This window comes from Fusarium sambucinum, chromosome II (assembly GCF_050947815.1).
Source record: "Fusarium sambucinum isolate potato_lamoka chromosome II, whole genome shotgun sequence".
Classification (NCBI taxonomy): domain Eukaryota; kingdom Fungi; phylum Ascomycota; class Sordariomycetes; order Hypocreales; family Nectriaceae; genus Fusarium; species Fusarium sambucinum.
The window spans coordinates 4,270,361-4,287,235 of NC_139293.1; the positions used below are offsets into that span (position 1 = coordinate 4,270,361).

The 16,875-nt window shown below is 49.3% G+C and overlaps 8 protein-coding genes across 8 annotated transcripts; 2 read left to right on the forward strand and 6 right to left on the reverse strand.

Moving 5' to 3' along the window:
* Nucleotides 1-1,408: 1,408 nt before the first annotated feature.
* FSST1_008327 (uncharacterized protein) lies at nucleotides 1,409-2,283 on the forward strand (the record flags this gene model as incomplete). The annotated part of the gene is made up of 2 exons (XM_083225200.1): nucleotides 1,409-1,530; nucleotides 1,599-2,283. 2 exons carry the CDS (start codon nucleotides 1,409-1,411, stop codon nucleotides 2,281-2,283), a joined length of 807 nt encoding a protein of 268 aa, XP_083084288.1.
* Nucleotides 2,284-2,638: 355 nt separating this feature from the next.
* On the reverse strand, nucleotides 2,639-3,643 carry FSST1_008328 (Intradiol ring-cleavage dioxygenase; the record flags this gene model as incomplete). Its single annotated transcript, XM_083225201.1, has 2 exons — nucleotides 2,639-3,311; nucleotides 3,363-3,643. The coding sequence occupies 2 exons, from the start codon at nucleotides 3,641-3,643 to the stop codon at nucleotides 2,639-2,641; spliced, it is 954 nt and encodes a 317-aa protein (XP_083084289.1).
* A 1,141-nt stretch (nucleotides 3,644-4,784) lies between these two features.
* On the reverse strand, nucleotides 4,785-5,054 carry FSST1_008329 (uncharacterized protein; the record flags this gene model as incomplete). The annotated part of the gene is made up of 1 exon (XM_083225202.1): nucleotides 4,785-5,054. The coding sequence occupies one exon, from the start codon at nucleotides 5,052-5,054 to the stop codon at nucleotides 4,785-4,787; it is 270 nt and encodes an 89-aa protein (XP_083084290.1).
* Nucleotides 5,055-5,979: 925 nt separating this feature from the next.
* FSST1_008330 (POT family-domain-containing protein) lies at nucleotides 5,980-7,828 on the reverse strand (the record flags this gene model as incomplete). The annotated part of the gene is made up of 2 exons (XM_083225203.1): nucleotides 5,980-7,738; nucleotides 7,797-7,828. 2 exons carry the CDS (start codon nucleotides 7,826-7,828, stop codon nucleotides 5,980-5,982), a joined length of 1,791 nt encoding a protein of 596 aa, XP_083084291.1.
* Nucleotides 7,829-10,218: 2,390 nt separating this feature from the next.
* FSST1_008331 (amidase signature domain-containing protein) lies at nucleotides 10,219-12,012 on the reverse strand (the record flags this gene model as incomplete). Its single annotated transcript, XM_083225204.1, has 1 exon — nucleotides 10,219-12,012. The coding sequence occupies one exon, from the start codon at nucleotides 12,010-12,012 to the stop codon at nucleotides 10,219-10,221; it is 1,794 nt and encodes a 597-aa protein (XP_083084292.1).
* Nucleotides 12,013-12,805: 793 nt separating this feature from the next.
* On the forward strand, nucleotides 12,806-14,683 carry FSST1_008332 (major facilitator superfamily domain-containing protein; the record flags this gene model as incomplete). Its single annotated transcript, XM_083225205.1, has 6 exons — nucleotides 12,806-12,990; nucleotides 13,040-13,247; nucleotides 13,296-13,312; nucleotides 13,367-13,469; nucleotides 13,521-14,446; nucleotides 14,500-14,683. 6 exons carry the CDS (start codon nucleotides 12,806-12,808, stop codon nucleotides 14,681-14,683), a joined length of 1,623 nt encoding a protein of 540 aa, XP_083084293.1.
* A 207-nt stretch (nucleotides 14,684-14,890) lies between these two features.
* FSST1_008333 (uncharacterized protein) lies at nucleotides 14,891-16,177 on the reverse strand (the record flags this gene model as incomplete). Its single annotated transcript, XM_083225207.1, has 3 exons — nucleotides 14,891-15,497; nucleotides 15,553-15,751; nucleotides 15,808-16,177. 3 exons carry the CDS (start codon nucleotides 16,175-16,177, stop codon nucleotides 14,891-14,893), a joined length of 1,176 nt encoding a protein of 391 aa, XP_083084294.1.
* A 164-nt stretch (nucleotides 16,178-16,341) lies between these two features.
* FSST1_008334 (uncharacterized protein) lies at nucleotides 16,342-16,563 on the reverse strand (the record flags this gene model as incomplete). The annotated part of the gene is made up of 1 exon (XM_083225208.1): nucleotides 16,342-16,563. One exon carries the CDS (start codon nucleotides 16,561-16,563, stop codon nucleotides 16,342-16,344), a length of 222 nt encoding a protein of 73 aa, XP_083084295.1.
* Nucleotides 16,564-16,875: the final 312 nt, after the last annotated feature.

A 16,875-nucleotide genomic window follows, 5' to 3' on the forward strand; every position in this document is an offset into this window, starting at 1 on the left:
TGGTAAGCTTCAAGAATCAGGCTGTGAAGCTGATACTCATAAGCATGATTCTTCGTGAGTCATGTACATATGGGGAAATAACGGTCAGTTTAGTCTACTAGCATACACCCAGTATCGATCGATGTCTCGGCTTAAGAACAACATCGGTAAGCCCCAAATCGAACTTGTGTATTCCTCTGACCGTATGGGTACTCTCCTCTCGCAGAAATTTTCTTTTTGAAAAGATGGACATTCAGTTGGCCGATAGCAGTAAGCTTAAAGGTCGTTGATGAGGCCAGTGTCCCAGTGTGTCTGGGTCACAGTTGAAAGTGCTAGAAGTCGGGACCATTCTTTCCACATTGTTCTACTTACTTGAGACTTGGCATCGAAAGTACTGTAAGGCTGATACGCGTTGCGGAAAGCGTCGGCTATGCCATTGTGTTGCAATAAGAAAGTTTCATCTCGCTATCAACCTGAGAAGTGGGAACCACGTCCAGAATCATGAGCTAGGATGAACCGTCTAAAGCCGAAGCATACGATGCGCTGGAACGTCTAGGAGGTCAGAAGAGGTATTGGTAAGAACACCAGCGATAACAAAGAGATAACTTTTTGAAATGATCGTAGATAAATGGGTAACATTTTTGTTGTCACTGATCGTGCTACTGTTCCATCAGTTTGTGGTTGCATCAAAAAAGGAGGCTGAAAGATGAACCAGAAGCTGACAGTGTCATCAAGGTCCGTGCTCAGCCCCTGAAGATGAATCCGGGGTTAGCTTTAGCGCTTCTACAATTCCCATACCATCCTTGGGGAAAACGCGGAGACGGCTGGGAAATACAAACAAGCAGTGAACAGAATGTCGGTCTAGAAGTTTACATGCCGAGCAATACTAAAACATGGATGATCTAGAGTTGAGCAAGTCTCAACAAATAATCCGAGCATAACCGAAAGGACGTAGTCGTAATCGTCACCTAGGTGAAGGCTGGTGAGTCAATCCCTCTCCTTGTTAACCCGACACAAGACGGCATTGAGATTAGCGTTGCCGCAGTCTCTACCCAACCATTGCTTCTCTCACCGACAAAGACCCACAAGGTGAGCTTCCATCTAGACCGAATTGGCAACGCCTCAGCCTGATCGTTTTCGTGATTGTCGTACAGCAACGCACCTCAAGGTTAGCCCTTGATGTCGGGTTTTTGTTGAGGCGTGTCGGGCTGAAACTAGATCGGTAGTTGAGAGCCTATGGAACGTTTCTGGCACTTTGATAGGTTGACTCAGTATGACTGTTACGCGGTGGTTCGGTATTTCGGCGTCAGATGCCGTGTTTATATAAGAGTCATGGCCAAGCTTTCAAAGGATTCCTTCAATATTCTGTATTGCTTTTCAAAATCATCTACCAAGTGAATTGAGTCCATTGGCTCTCGCTAACATCAAAATGACGGACGTTATGAGTATACGGGAGCAGCAGCACTGTACGATGCAGTACTTTGCTGTTGACCTAGCTGCTGCAGCTTTTGCTTCTGCTTTGGTCACTCCCTGGGTCACAGCTATTGACAAGTGAGTTCTTGAATCTACCAAGTTCTATCACATATAGAATGGTTGATGACTAACATAACCTCTCACAGACTTGTCTTCAACAAAGCCACCAGCAACACTTCGGTCATGGGCTCTATGCGCAAATGGGCTTCCAAGCCCAAGGCCACCTTCGCCTCGCTCTTCATACCCTTCCTCGTCTACTTCGGAACCTACGCCACTGCCAACATGTTCGATTCATTCAACGCTGTTCAGTATGACCTCGATCCATCCATCGTCTGCTCCTCACCCGCCAAGTTTGCTGCTACCACGACCGTCAGTTCCGGACTCAGCATATTCAAAGACGCATACTTCTCTCGCATGGCTTGCGGTGCTGGGACTCCTCTGCTGAGTTATGCTTTGTTCACTCTTCGAGATGCAGTGACTATCTACGCTTCTTTCAACTTGCCTACTATGATTGCTCCTAAGCTTGCCGAGTTTCCTTTTGCATCCATCACCCCGTTTGCCGATATCTTCAAATCCGATGACTCGAGGCTCAAAATGGCTCAGCTATTCATGCCTGCTGCATCTCAAGTCGTAAGCACTCCAATCCATTTGCTTGGTCTGGATGTGCATGCTCGCCAAGTTCGTATGACGATTCGAGAGCGCGTGAGTGTAATCAAGCGGCATGCTGGGTTCGCCACACCTTGGCGCATGATACGCGTTTTGCCTTCGTTTGGCATTGGCAGTTTAGCCAATACAGGATTCAGACGAAACATGATGGCCCAGGTGGTTTGATCTGACTGGGTTTATTTGCGTTGTTGCGGTTTCAACACGAGAACTCCACGACAGCCTCAACGCCTGGAGATGGGTCATATTGCGTTGCATTTCATATAAAAGTTGATGAAACTAGATTGCCAAGATTGAATATTAAATTCTCACATATGATTTGGGAATTGTGCACATTGAACTGTGAAATTGTCTGTGAAAAACTTGCAGTAACTTCATTTCTTACTCGACATTCTTCATGCTTCGCTAATATATACCCATGCCAAATGCTATGTACATGCCATCTCAATGCCTAAGACTTTCTGTTTTATTTGTTCTTTTTTTTTTTTTTTTTTTTTTTTTGTTTCTTCTCTTTTCGTTTTGCCTAGAACTTGTCTTGGTTGGCGTTCTGCATCAACATGGTGTTGTCAGGCTTGTACTTCTTGGAAGCAAGGTTGACGTTGTACTCGACATCGAGGGTAGCGCCCTTGGGGTCGTCCTTGACAGGCTTGAAGTTGAGCAGCAAGTCGTCCTTGACAGCACAAGCGGTATCGGTCTCGAGGTAGGGGTCGTCGCTGGGGTACAGCTGAGCAGTGACACCAAGGTAGTCCTCGTGAGTGACCATGATGTGAATGTGAGCAGGGCGGTAAGGGTGGCGGCCCATGATGCGGAGAAGCTCAGCAGAGGGACCAGATGTGTCAATGGCGTACTCGGTGGGCTTGAGGCAGTAGAACCAGAACTTGCCGTCCTGGTCGGTGCGGAACTTGCCGCGAAGGTTGTGGCGAGACTGGTTCTCAGGGTCGTGGGCGTCGTACTTGCCGTTGGTGCTGGCTTGCCACATGTCAAAGACGGCGTTGGGGATACCCTTGCCAGTGTCGACGTCGCGGATGACACCGTGGAAGAATGTGAGTTGACCGTCCTTGGGCATATCCTGGACAACACTGCCACCGAGGTCGCGGAAGGGGGTCTCGGGAGACCAGAAGGGACCGAGGATGCTGGAGGATGTGGGAGCCTTTCCACCGTCGGTGACGACCTTGTGGTTGATCTCGTCGACGAGCCTTGGAAGTGTTAGCAGATGTTGCGTGTTGGGGCGATTGGGTGAGACTTACGACTCAATACCGAGAATGTCGCAGACTCGCCATGTCTCGTTGCGGTTCTTCTTGTAGGCCTGGCCGAGAGAGTTGATGTAGTTGACACCAATGATCCACTCGTCTTGCTTGAGCTCAACTTCTCTGCAGAAGTCGTGCATGTGACGGATGAGGGATGTAAGGATCTCGCGCTGTCTAGGCTCGGTCTCAGGGCTCATGAGGCCAATGACATGGTCTGTAAAGTTGGGGTCGAACTTTGATTGCGCGGAGGCGCCGTTGGTGCCGTTTGTACCGTTGGACATTTTGAGTGAGGGGTAGGTAGACGTTGGAATCTGGGGTATCTTTTGAGGGTGATGAATAAAGCAGAGAGAAGAGAGTCCAAAAGAAGGTGCAGATGGAGAGATTTAAGTAAACGTCTTCCCCTTCTGAATGTTTGCCGTTATCGTAGCCGGGAATGATGGAGGGGGCGGGGCCGTGGATCTGGATCTGGATCTTTGGGATGCAAACGGTAGCGGCAATTCAAGTCGGCTCTCCACGTCAGAATGACCATTGCAAATACTAGTTCCTTATTGGTTCCACCATTTCTTGGGGTAGAGACATCCCCCTACTCGGCGGAAATATCCTTACCCGAAGGTGCCGTATCAAAATGCCGATTCATTCTTCTCTTACTAACTGGTCTTTGTTTCTCCAATTCTCTTGCTTTATTCTGGATGAATGGATTGCCGGTTTCTTTTACCGGATCAGGTCGTCGTACGATAAAGGTATTCTCATCTTGAAGTAGACTATTCCATCAATACCCGACAGCAACGGTTTACGAAAATATCTGACAAGACTTGTGACGAATACAATTGTTTGGTTTGAGATGTGAAATATTTACCAACTTATTCTCAGAGATAATTTACATACATTTAGTCGTAGGTCTGTAAATGTGGCATACCAATTGCTGTAGGGTGTCATCTCTCAATCTGGGGTAGACAGTCCCTGACAGGACCTGGGGACCTGGTCATAGCATGAGCCTCATCGTCCCCCCCACTGGGAATAATGTCATACCTTCGGGTTAATGAGGACTGCCTGTCACTCAAATGTCCATCTGGGCTAGACTTTCCGACGATAGCGAAAGCTCAAGGATCCGAACCGAAAGCAGCGGGCCAGCAGTAAGCCCCACTGACCCCTCCTAAAACATAGGTAGCGTGAAGTTACAGTGCCTTACCAGCTGAGCACCAGAATCATGACACGGTTTGATCAGTCAACACAACAACATTACGATTGAGAAAACATCCATTTTGAACTCTTTGGGCGGCCTATATATACTCTCTCTTCGCCAACGAGTTTCAAGCTTGTTCTCTTGCTCGCTAACGGAGTGAAGAGACAAGCCATTAACCGAGGCTTTACTACAAGATTAAACTGAGACTTTTCCACCATTTTATCCTTTCCAATTGCTCTTTATTCGTAAATGTAGCAGAAAGGTGTCCTACCGAGGGTATCGAGAGCATCGTCAATCGTGATAGAGTCAATATTGACTCCCACATCGAGAGGGTCAGACTTGAGAGCATCTCTACTCGGGGGTCTGTTTTCGATGGTCCCGGACAGCTTCGTCTCAGAGCTCTTGAGTGCGGACAAAGCCTTGCTGTTGAGGTCCACGACGAGGCTGCTGGGGGACTCTACTTTCAAAGGAGCATCTAGACCCGTTTTTCCGCCTGTTGTTACCGGCATATAACTTCCATCATGTAGGGTCTGACTATCCGAAGTTTCAAGCACAGTCCACTTGGTTGTTGAAAAAGGTTGATGGGATAATTATTGCCCGTGCGGCATAATATTGCCTGTCTACGGAATATAGTCCTCGGCATAACTGAAGATATTTAGCCCTTCCAGATCAACCTTACTACCACGAAAACGAGGAAGAAGATCGCGAAGTCAACGAATTTTACAGTAAACTATCAAGAAGACTATTTTTATAATGGGTGTGAAAGATAGATTATGACTTGAAAGAAAAGATTACACGCAGAGACTATTTGTAGTTCCATGGACTGATATCCTCTCAACATTCCTTCCATACGCTTATGTCTCGAGGCCTTATCCTACTACACTAGATAATAATATCTGTATTCAGTACTTAGCCATCAGTAAACAAATATGGTCAAGACAAGATCTCATGTTTCCTTTAAAAGAGTATGCATATGCCTGGAAACAGGGCTAGGAAAATCTCGAGGGTTCAACGGACGACTTATGTGGGTAGCCTTAACAATGCGGGGGGGGTTGAAACTTAATCTGAATGACGAAATAAACATCTCAACGGCTAGATACAGTAGTGGATGACCCTGATTAGCTTCTAGCCTGGTATTGCGGTCCTAGATTGTCCCAGAGGCGCCAGGGGGTTCGAATGGCGGCTGAGAGCATATGGCACGGCATGTAGTCTGTTTATAGTTTACTATTTTGGTATCAAGTTTTAGGTAAACCATCCTTCACTGTTATTATAGATTAACATATTTCACTGAAATGAGATTCGAGGTATCATTAAAAATATCTTCATAAAGAGTCTATCATAAACCTAAAACGCCGCCTGCATCACCCCACGCTATGCAAACGACTAAACTATGCAACTATCACTATAATACAGGTGTACGTTGGTCTTCGTCAATTAATGGGCCTCTGCCTCATTAGTCTTAATGCCGTCATGGGTAAGAACTGGCGCATCGCGATCCAGATCGTACATGGCATCTTCTTGAGCATCATAGTGGCGGAATAGAGCGTAGAAGATGCAGCCAGTCACAGCGGAGGCGATACCAACACCGACGTAGAGCCACAAGAAATCGGGGTCCTTGGCACGAGAGACGAGAGCCTCAGCAATAGCAGAACCGAAAGCGTTGGTGAAGAGGTAGATGGACTGAACGAAAGACTTCATGGAAGGAGGAGCCTTGGTGTAGGCGTACTCAAGACCAGTGACGGAGATGAAGATCTCAGAAATACCGATGAAGATGTAGGCGGGGGTCTGGATGGCAATGTGCACGTTGTTGGGAAGGTTCTTGCCGTCGACCATACCGGCAGGGCAGTCCTTGGGAGATTCGTAACAAGGTCCAGAAGAGTAGATGATGTGCTGAACGATGGCGGCGTAAGCGAGACATAGAGCAGCAAACCAGAAACCGATGGTGATTCGGGCAATAGGTCGAAGCTCGATTCCGAAGCGGCGCAGAATGGGGTAGAGAACCTTCTCGATGAGAGGAGTGAAAATCAAAATGGAGATAGGATCGAAGTTCTGCATGAGATCGTTGGGAACACCGTGACCGTTCATCTGGCCAGCCTGAGTAACAAAGTTGGTGGAGAACTGTCCGTAGCAAACCCAGAAGATGGGGTAGAAGACAAAGACCTTGCAAGCACGGAGAGCACGCTTAAGCTCATCGACGAAGTGGTCGTTCCAGGGGACAGCCTTGGTCTTGCCGTTGGCCTGGCGCCAAGAAGGCTTGGCAGCATCGGTGTTGCGGGCGGCAATCATCATACCAAGGGCCTTGAAAGCGTCGGTGATGACGGATCCCTGAGGAGGACGGTTGACAAATGTCTTGCGGCGGAGAACAAGAGTCAGGATACCGATGTTGAACATGCAGAAACACATCAGGTAGGCAGTCCAGAAACCTTCATACTTCTCCATAAAGGGGGTAGCAAGCAGGGAAAGGGCACCGACGTTGATGCACCAGTAGAAGATCATGTAGATACGCTGGTAGGTAATGGCAGGATCAATGACGACTCGCTCTCCGGACTTTTCAGTTCGAATGGCCATTCTGCGTCTTTGGTACTGATCGGCGATAAGAGGTGCAATGTTGGACTTGATACCACCAGTTCCCAGACCGATAACGATGATGGCAACGATATAACCGGGCTTGCTGGCACCAACAGCCATAGCGGCAGGGAGAGCAGTCGTCCATAGGATGATGAGACCAACCCAGTAGAAACCACAGAACACGAGAATGGTCTTGTACTTTCCGAGGTACTGATCGGCGACGATGGCACCGAGAATGGGAGTCACGTAGCAAAACCACTGGAAGAACAGGTTCAGACCAGTAGCAGCCTGGTTACCCATACCGAGACCCTTGGGACCATCGGATCCATCTTTGGCGTAGGAGATGTAGTTCTGGAATAGACCTTGAGCACCGTAGTAGGCGAACCGTTCTGTCAACTCGACAACAGCGATGAGGAAAGCTGAAGCAGGAAGGTTCTCTCCAACACGGCGGAGAGTGGCCCTCTCATGGTTGTTGGGCTCCTCGCCATCAGGTGTGTTACCAAACTCAGGGTCAGACTGCTTATCAAAAGATTGCTTCTCATTAATCTCGGAAGGGGCAATGAAGCCACCAGTGAGATCAGTCTTCTTCTCGTGTTGTGTGCGGTCACCAAGCTCTTCGTGGAGCCTTTGGTATGGGAGTTAGCATGGATCTTGATTAAGCTTGAAAACAGAGTTTAACGTACTCGGCGGCCAAATCCTCGTGGTTCTGAGCCATGGTTGCAGAGGAAAGGCAGGGTGTAGAAGAAGGAAAACTTTTGACTGTCACTGGATACAACTATCAATGACAGGTGAGAGGTAGAGACAAAAGGGAGAAGAGAGATGAGAAAGGAGTAATGAGAGAGTAATAAAAATTGCCAGAATCTGGAGATGGTTATAAATGTTCTGTCATGGAAACGTTGGAATGGAGACGTTGACAGTCATTGCTTCGGAGAGGCCATGCCCGTTGCTGTAAAACATCCGACGGAAAGAGGAACCTTTGATCGGAAGACACCAAACGGCCCGGATATGGAGTCCACCGAAAGATGAGGCTGTGGCCAATCCCGTCCAGAGAACAATTCGAGAAGTCTTTTGGATGCCGAAGACCCGAGAGTTTCCCTGTCTCGTACGAGCAAAGGTGGCACGCCAAGTGGAGAGTTTTACACTGGACGCACCCCACAGTTTCGCCTAACAACTGGAGACTTTTGAGATAGTGGCGGGCAGTTAAACAGAATTTATTATGAGGTGACTCTGTCTCTGTCTCTGTCGCGACTTCGCTCTCCGGAGACGGCGAATCCGCCCCGGATGACTCTTTTCTTCTTTTTCGAGATCGGATTGGTAACCCAGATAGAGTTATCCTTGTTATTGATCAAGATGTCAATCGACATTAATCGACGTTTCTTCAATCATCAAAGTTTGCCGTCTCTATCAATAGAGATCTGCACCGCAGCTGCATTAGTCTTTACTGGATGTAGATAAGTTCAAACCCCTAGACTAACAAGCTGACGGCCAACTTCAAAAAGCCCTTTGCAGGCGGCTGATGGCTGATTACAGTACGACGCGCCTTTTTTTCTCCCGTCTCACACTCTCTTCCCAATCGCGTGGTAACGTAACAGTCGCCAGGTCCGCCACCCCGTCCGTGTCCAGTGCTCACTAATCTAAAGACCCTGAACCCACCATAACAAGAATTTCTCCTACGTAAAAGGCGTCCGTGTCTATCTCTACCCGTCCAGGAACCGTTGATATCTTTACTCAAGAGGAAGGTCGTTATTGGGTAATAGAATAGTTCCCCGCAGGTTCTTTTGTAACAAGGTTATCTCTCATTCTCCATACACGAGACGAGACAAGATGCGTATTATCCAAACAGCGACGTCCAAATTGTCATATGACGTGTTACCGTCAAGTAAATGCCCCTGTAAAAGGCAACTGGGTGAATAAAGTTATTATCTCTCATTACAATGCGGTGGTTATCTACTAGTCAACTTCTCAATACGGAATGATGTTCTCGTCGAGTCAAGCGATTGGATTACACCAGGAGGATGCGATTCAAAAGTTCATCTTGACCGAGACATGGTTCTGATACTTATCTCCGGTCATTCCCCAGCCAAGCCGGCAGCAACCGTCTGTTTCCTTGGCGGAATGTCAGCGCCTTTCGCCTCAGATGTCGAGTGTTTGATGACCAAGATCATTGACTTGGTGTTGATGGACTTGTAACGTTTGTTCAAGACACTTTACCTGAGCCTCCACCATCAAGACACGCCATGTCTCCCCAGACCCATCCTGCCATCCCATTCGCCTCCTGTCAACGCACCCCGTGTTTTCATCTCCACGCAATCATGGCATCGTGAAAGCTAATGCAAGTGTAACCTCGTGGGGTAATAATTCAGACAACAATTTTATTCTATGACAAAGAATTCAACATCACGAAGCCAATCAAGCCCTTCCACCCGCCTCTAATGCCGTATTTCCGTTGACGTCGTTGATTCCGGGGAATGTCTAGTGGGAGACTTCAGCTAGATGGTGGCGTGGGCTAGCAAGGGCTGTTGTCTTCCGATTGCAGGTTTCGCAAAAGCCTGAACAGGCCTTGGGTACCCACAAACCAGTTACCGAGGCGCCGAGGTTCAATTAGGATAGCGGCTGAGAGACCTATGATTGACGATGAGAAGACACAGATTTCGTCTTTAGGGTAGATTATCAGCAATACTTTCGGCATGCGCGAACATCAAGAATACGATACTATTTTGCCTGTGATAATTACAAGTATATTGTTGATTGTGACGTTTAGTCTATTTTTGATGTATTAATAATTCATTGGCGACGGTGACGGGTTTGAGTACGAAATCCTGCATCCGAGAGTGTTGTATAGATTCTACCTTTGCTAGTAAAGCCTTCTGTCAAACCCCAACTATGACGTGTGTCGCAAAAGACAAAATTATTTGAGCCATGTCAGCAAGTTAACTACAGAGTTACAATCTTTATTATGAACTAAGAGAGTCAAACGTTGCATCGCGAACATACATTGAACTATTGCACAGCCAGCTTGTTCAAACGCAACCCATAGAGTACGACGCGCCTATCTAAAATTAGGATACACGCGATGCCTTCCATTCCTCCCTCTCTCAATCGCGTCTAAACCAACCCAAATACGCCTTTCAGAACGTTTAGCGCCCCAAAAAGCTCGTTATCGTGATGTCTCCGCGCCACAATCTGTAAATTTACGGGTGCGCCCGAAAAATCTCCATCATCCCACAACTTCCTCACCCTCGAACAAGCCTCGCTCAACGGCGCATACCCGTCTTCGTATTCCTCCCCAGACTCAGCCCTAATGGGCGTCGGAATCACCGCCCCCGGATAATCCACAAGGTTGTACAGCGACGTGTACGTCCAGTACAAAGCTGTGTCGTGGGCGCACGCTGGTCCAACAAACGACGGGCCCATGATGACATCGACATCTTGATCAGTCCAGCTTTGCGCGAAAGACAGACGGAAGTCGTCCCTAGCCTTGTGTTGGAGTGTTATGTCTAGCGCTGTCTGCATACCCAGCGGTTCGGCGTCCTGGGCAATCCATTCCGTGAGAGGATGAATGGGTTCGCCTGACGAGACGATGCCGTTCTTGGTCAGTTGAGCACCATCTGGCCAGTACAATCTCCGTACTTGGCTCCAGGCTTCTTCAGCACCAAATACTTTGAAGTCTTTTACCTCAATCAATTCCGCGTACTTTCTATCAGCCAGAATAGCTTTGGCCCACGACACAGCCCTCTTGACAGGAGGTTGGGGCTCGATGAAGCCATCGTTACTAACGATGCCCACCTTGAGTCGTCGATTGGACCAAGTGTTGAGACCCGTCCAAGGAAGAGGAATCACAGTCGGATCCGAAAGAAATGGCTTTGCCGACAAGGTGCATCTCATGAAGAGATCCATATCCCTCAGCGACCGACACATGGGTCCCGTTGAGAGAGGCACGTTCAGTACCGATGGAGGCGGGGCACCTTTGACATAGCCTCTCGTTGGCAACGTATTCGATGTTGTTTTGAACCCATAGATGCCGCAAAACGCCGATGGTCCTCGAATACTTCCACCAATGTCTGTGCCGATACCGAGCACCGAGCCCTTCATGGCGATCAAAGCCGCCTCACCACCCGTCGATCCTCCAGCCGACAAATAAATATTGAATGGATTAAGGACTCTTCCCCAGTGCGAGTCTGTCTCCAGGTGCATGATTGATTGGGGCTGGTTTGTCTTGCAGTAGATGACAGCGCCTTGACTACGCAAGATCGCTACAATGTCGGCGTCTGTATCATCGTAGGTGATACTTGCGAAACAACCCTGAGAGGAATAAGCCCCGGCCACCTGGATGTGCTCCTTGATGCTGATAGGAACACCATGAAGAGGACCGACGGACTTGCCGTATTGCTCGATGTAGGCATCTAGCTTCTGGGCTTGAGCAATGGCTTCGTCCATGTACCACTGAGTCAGACAGCATGTGAGTTGATGCGCGATGATAGCGCGCTTGCAAAAGGCTCGTGCGACAGCGACAGAGCTGTACTTTCGACTTGCGATCGCGTCAACAAGGCCAACGGCATCATGCTCGGTGATCTCGACCTCTCCTGGTGTCAAGATACCGCATGTCGCGGGGATGGCCGATACGTCTTTCGGGGGATTCTGAATGAGCTCGACCGGGAGGTGGAATTCCCGAGGAACCTTTGCCGCGAATGCCTCGAGAAGAGCAGCGCGCTTGGCTTCGAACTCAACGGTTCCACGAAAGATGGGTGTCACTTGAATGACCGGAAGGCCTGAGAGCACGTTGCCCGTGGTCACCTGTTTAGAATTGACGAGCTCACAGTGTTCGACAGTGATGTTTGGCGCTGTTTTGCTCGAAGACAATGGTTCAGATTGGAAGGCTGACGAAGATGTGAGACTCATGATTGCGAACGTCCTTATCGAGTCGGGGGAAATCTCTGGCAAGGGAAAGGGACAAGAGTAATGAATAGATGTCCCCGTACAATTGCAGATCATATATGTCTACTAGGTAGCGAAAGCCTCGCTCGGTCTCTCATATCGGCTCTGTCGCGCTTGAGGTCAGAGCACCAAGTCGACAAACACCACCACACTCAGGCTGAAAGCTAGCTGAAACCACGTCTGATACCTTCAGATATGTCGCTATGCGCATTGGCTGAAAAGAATGACCCCTATCGTCAACTGCTCGGTCTTGTGTACTCAATGTTGGTGGCGTAAACACCAAGACCTCGAACCGGCCCATGACCTTGGCCTGTGTGACCAGACTTATCGCTTGAACGTGTCCGGTTATCGAAACAAATCCCACGCCAAGTATTGCTCAACCTCAGCTGCATCGGAATCCCCTCCTCTGTCGATCGATCGTGGCCAATAGTGTGGTTGTCGAACACCTCCTACCCCGAGATGGCTTCAAAGAACAATACTAAGCGGCGTTCCATTGTTCTCAACCAACACAAATTTGGGCCACCACCACACGCACAACACTCGTTGAGAACAATACAACGGCGCGCGCACCATTTGTTGGTGACTATCCCGACCGTTGCCACTCTGTATCGCCGTCTATTGATAAACGCGATGCGCGACGAGGGAGGATGCATATAAGGTGTTACACAGAGCCTGGTGGCCGAAAACACAACGAGCTGAGACACATCAGCACCAGAACTTGTCCTATTCAATCACCAGATCAATTCAACTCGTTGAAATGCCAGAGTCAGACTCTATCCCCGGCACAATCCATCTGGTGGACGTCCAGCGCAATTTGCGCGTTCGCCATGCAGGTGGTGGCGAGGACGACATCGTCTTGGATCCAGCGCCGTCTGATGATCCCAACGACCCTCTCAACTGGACGCCTCGGCGCAAGCTTCTGTCGCTGGTATGCCAAAACCTGTAAGTTTTGTTCTATCATGGGCGAGACTTATAGCGCTGACTGGAATAGATATACTTGGTTCTCTGGCATGTCTGTCGCGACCGTGTACTCTGTACTCGTGCCTCTTGCACAACAGTCCAAGGTCTCGATTGCAACACTGAATGAGGGAACGGGCTATATGTATCTGCTTTTGGGAGTTGGCCTGTTGTTCTGGCAACCCTTTTCGCTGCGATATGGCAAGCGACTGACGTATCTCATCTCAATTCTCGGGGCCATTGTAAGTTGTGATGTACGCGACACAGACAATTGCTAACATGATCACTAGGGCACTAGTATCTGGAGGTGAATACTATCGAGCGATTAACCTTTGGGATAAGACTGACTGTGTTTGCGCAGTGCCTATGTGTCGAGCAATGGGGAATGGATTGCCAAGTGCATTATCCAAGGCTTCTTCGTCGCACCCATTGAATCCCTCCCCGAGATGTCTGTCACCGATATTGTAAGTGCTTACATACACCAATGAACTCCCGGAACTGACTGACTCTGGCAGTACTTCACCCATCAACGCGGTACCTATATCGGCATCTACGCCCTCGCCCTTGCAGGAAGCAACTACTTTGCGCCCGTCATTAGCGGCTTCATCGCCGAGTACCAAGGCTGGCAATGGGTCTTCTACTGGCCCGCCATCTTCCTCTCCGTTGTCTTTGTGTTCTTGTTCCTCTTCATGGAAGAGACCAACTACATCCGCGTCGCGCGCGACATCAACCGTCCCCAGATCGAAACTTCTCGAGCGAGCGATGAGAATACTAGCAAGACTGGGGAGAAGGAGGTGGAGGGCGGAAACCAAGAAGTTAAAGAAGCTGACGAGGCGGCCCAAGAGTATGCTAAACCCAAGACCTTTGTGCAGAAGATGTCACTATGGCATCCATCTCCTGGTCAGAGCATGGCACGACACGCCGGGCGCTCAATTGAGTACCTTTCGTGGCCTGTCATCTTCTTTGCAGGCTTCTCATACGGCTCGTACCTCATCTGGTTCAACGTGCTCAACGCAACAGCATCCATTGTTCTCTCTGGTCCAGGATACGGCTTCAAGCCATCCATGGTTGGCCTCAGCTACCTTTCCTGCTGCCTCGGCACCATTATCGCATTCGCTGTCGCAGGACGTATGAGCGACTGGCTGACCGTCAAACTGGCGCGTCGCAACAATGGTATCATGGAAGCTGAGCATCGTCTGTGGCCGCTCGCCATTTGTGTCGTCGGTGTTCCTGCATCTCTGATCCTTTGGGGTGTTGGAGCGCAGCATGGTGTGCACTGGTTTGGTCTGATCTTTGCCATGTGCGCTTTGTCGACCACAAGTGTGATGGGCTTGATCATCAGCATCAACTACTTGATTGACAGCTACTATGATATTAGTGGTGACGCTATAACGACCATTATTCTGGTTCGAAACACGATGTCTTTCGCAATTAGCTATGGGTGAGTCAAGTTGAACATAACTTTGACAGTTTACTAACAAGTACCGACCACAGCATCACACCATGGATCACCAACTTGGGTTACCAGAATTGCTTTGTCTCTGCTGCATTTGTCGCTTTGGCTGCTTGTTCTGCCGTGTTTGTTATCATCAAGTACGGTAAAGCGCTGCGTGTTCGCACTGCACCGAGGTACCACAAATTGGTTGCAGATGACAACAGAGTCATGGGCGTGGCCTAGGCTGGGGAAACTGGACTCTGTGTATGCTAATGAACCTTGAAGGGTCAATGAAGGGAGGCAACAAGGAGCTTGAAGATTGGTCAATTAGGTTTAAATTAATGTTCGTAAATAGCTTTCGTATGGATCGCTCCCAAGTTTTTCACGCCCGTAACTGTATCCATCCAGTTCCCGCTATGCTTCATACATGGTTCAATCTTGGTGATGCCTCTAAACAAATGCAGCAGCAGCCAGAACGGCGGCAGCAAGAGCCCCAATGCTGGCCTTGGCCTTGGATCCGACGTTACCGGAATCACCAGTCTCGCTTGCATTGGCCCCATCAGCTGTAGATGTTCCTGACTCGCTGCCGCTGCCGCTGCCGCTGCCACTGCCACTGCCGCCCTTTCCACCACTTCCACTTCCGCTTCCGCTTCCGCCAGAACCTCCACTACCGCCAGATCCAGAGCTTGACTTTATTCCACTTTCGGTACCAGCACGAACGTTGCCAACGGTAAGAGGCGAAGGCTTGTCACCACATGACTGCGTAACTTGAACATTCGCAGCGCCGGGATTATCTGAAGATCGAATACCGTTGCTCTTGATGTCCTGGAACTTGCCATCGGTAGTGTATAGAGGTTCGCTGTAGACGTTTGCGCCGCCGGCTTGGATCTGCAGGGTGCAGTCCGTCTTTGTAGCTCTCTTTCGGAGTTTGGCGCTTCCTTCGCCTACGAGGATGGATGCGACGATGTAGATGAGGTCGTCGTCGTCAAAGTTATCGCTGTCGGTGTCGACAGGTACGGTAAACGTTGCTTGGCCGTTGGCGGGAGCGCTGAGTTTTCTATGGTTCAACGGGTCAGTAAATGCTTTTATTGAGGAGCATCATGCGGACGTACATGGCAGTCTTTCCGTCGACTTTAATCAGTTCTGCGTTTTCGCCGACAGTCGCGTTCTTGAGATCGACTTCTACTACGGCACCTGTGCTTGTTGGAGCTGCGCTCTCGGTGGCCGTCAGGGTGGCTGTGTCAGTCGCATCGTCATCGTCGGTTTCGGTCGCTGTAGCTGTAGCTGTGGCATCATCGTCGGTAGCAGTAGCTGAAATCGCTGTTAGTCCGCGGGTTTGTTTTGTTGCTGGCAGTGTTGCGTCTTACCATCTGCAGTCGCTGTTCCCTCAGCTGCCGTTGTGGCCTCGTCGTCGTCATCATCATCGTTGGTTGCTGTAGCTGTAGACTGTTCTCCCTCTGAGACTTGGGAAGCATCCCCTGTGGCTACAGGCTCGTCTGCTGTGGGCTCTGGGACAGCTGTAGGCTGCGCATCTGTTTGTGGTGTGTCGTCGTCGTCGTCGTCATTGTCTGATGGACTCGAAGGTTCGGCAGCAGGCGCTGAAGGTTCCGCTGCGGGTTCTGATGGTTGAGGTTCGGCGATGGCTGAAGGCTCTGGTTGTTGATCTGGGTCTGCCACTGTTTGGGCAAGGCCGTTGGCAGCCAAAAGGCCTATGATGATGCTTGAAGCGAAGCGCATGTCGGCCAACGGTTATCGGGTAATCTATGGATGGGTCTGTTTTTGTCTTGATATGGGGATCGACTAAATTGTATTGCAAACAAAACAGGTGAAATATTTGTGAAAATAATCAAAATACGAATTCAGCTGAAGCAAGTTCTATTATAAACAACTCAAGAATCGAGCTAATAATAAGCTCCCTCCCTCTGGTCAAAGATCTTTGATCCCTGTTGCGACTGCAAGTGGCGGCAACTGTCATGGTGGCTCTGGCAGTCTAGACCCTGCAAGTACAGGCAGCTGGTACCTAAACCGGCCACTAAAACGCCGGCTTGCGACACTGAGGCTATGTTTAGCGCAAAGACAGCTGTTGAGAAGCCCAAAATAGCTTTAGCTGTGTCGCGTGTCATTACCACGGTCAATCCGACCCTTTTAAGCATGTGTCCGTTTTCTATACGAGACTGTTGTTGTCAAAACACAAGCGATATTACCAAGACCCAGAAAGAACATATGAGCACCTCACAAGCTCGTATTTAAAACAACATGCAGATGTACAAATACCTAGTTTAGAGAGTTCAAAATGGGTTCAATAGTCGACGCCACAAATGGTCGCTGAGCACCGAGCTGAAAGGCTAGCATGAGAACTAACAACAAATCCAGTTACTGAATGCAGTACAAGACACTGGTGATTGCGGCTGAGCAGCTAGGCCCTTTGGGGGTCT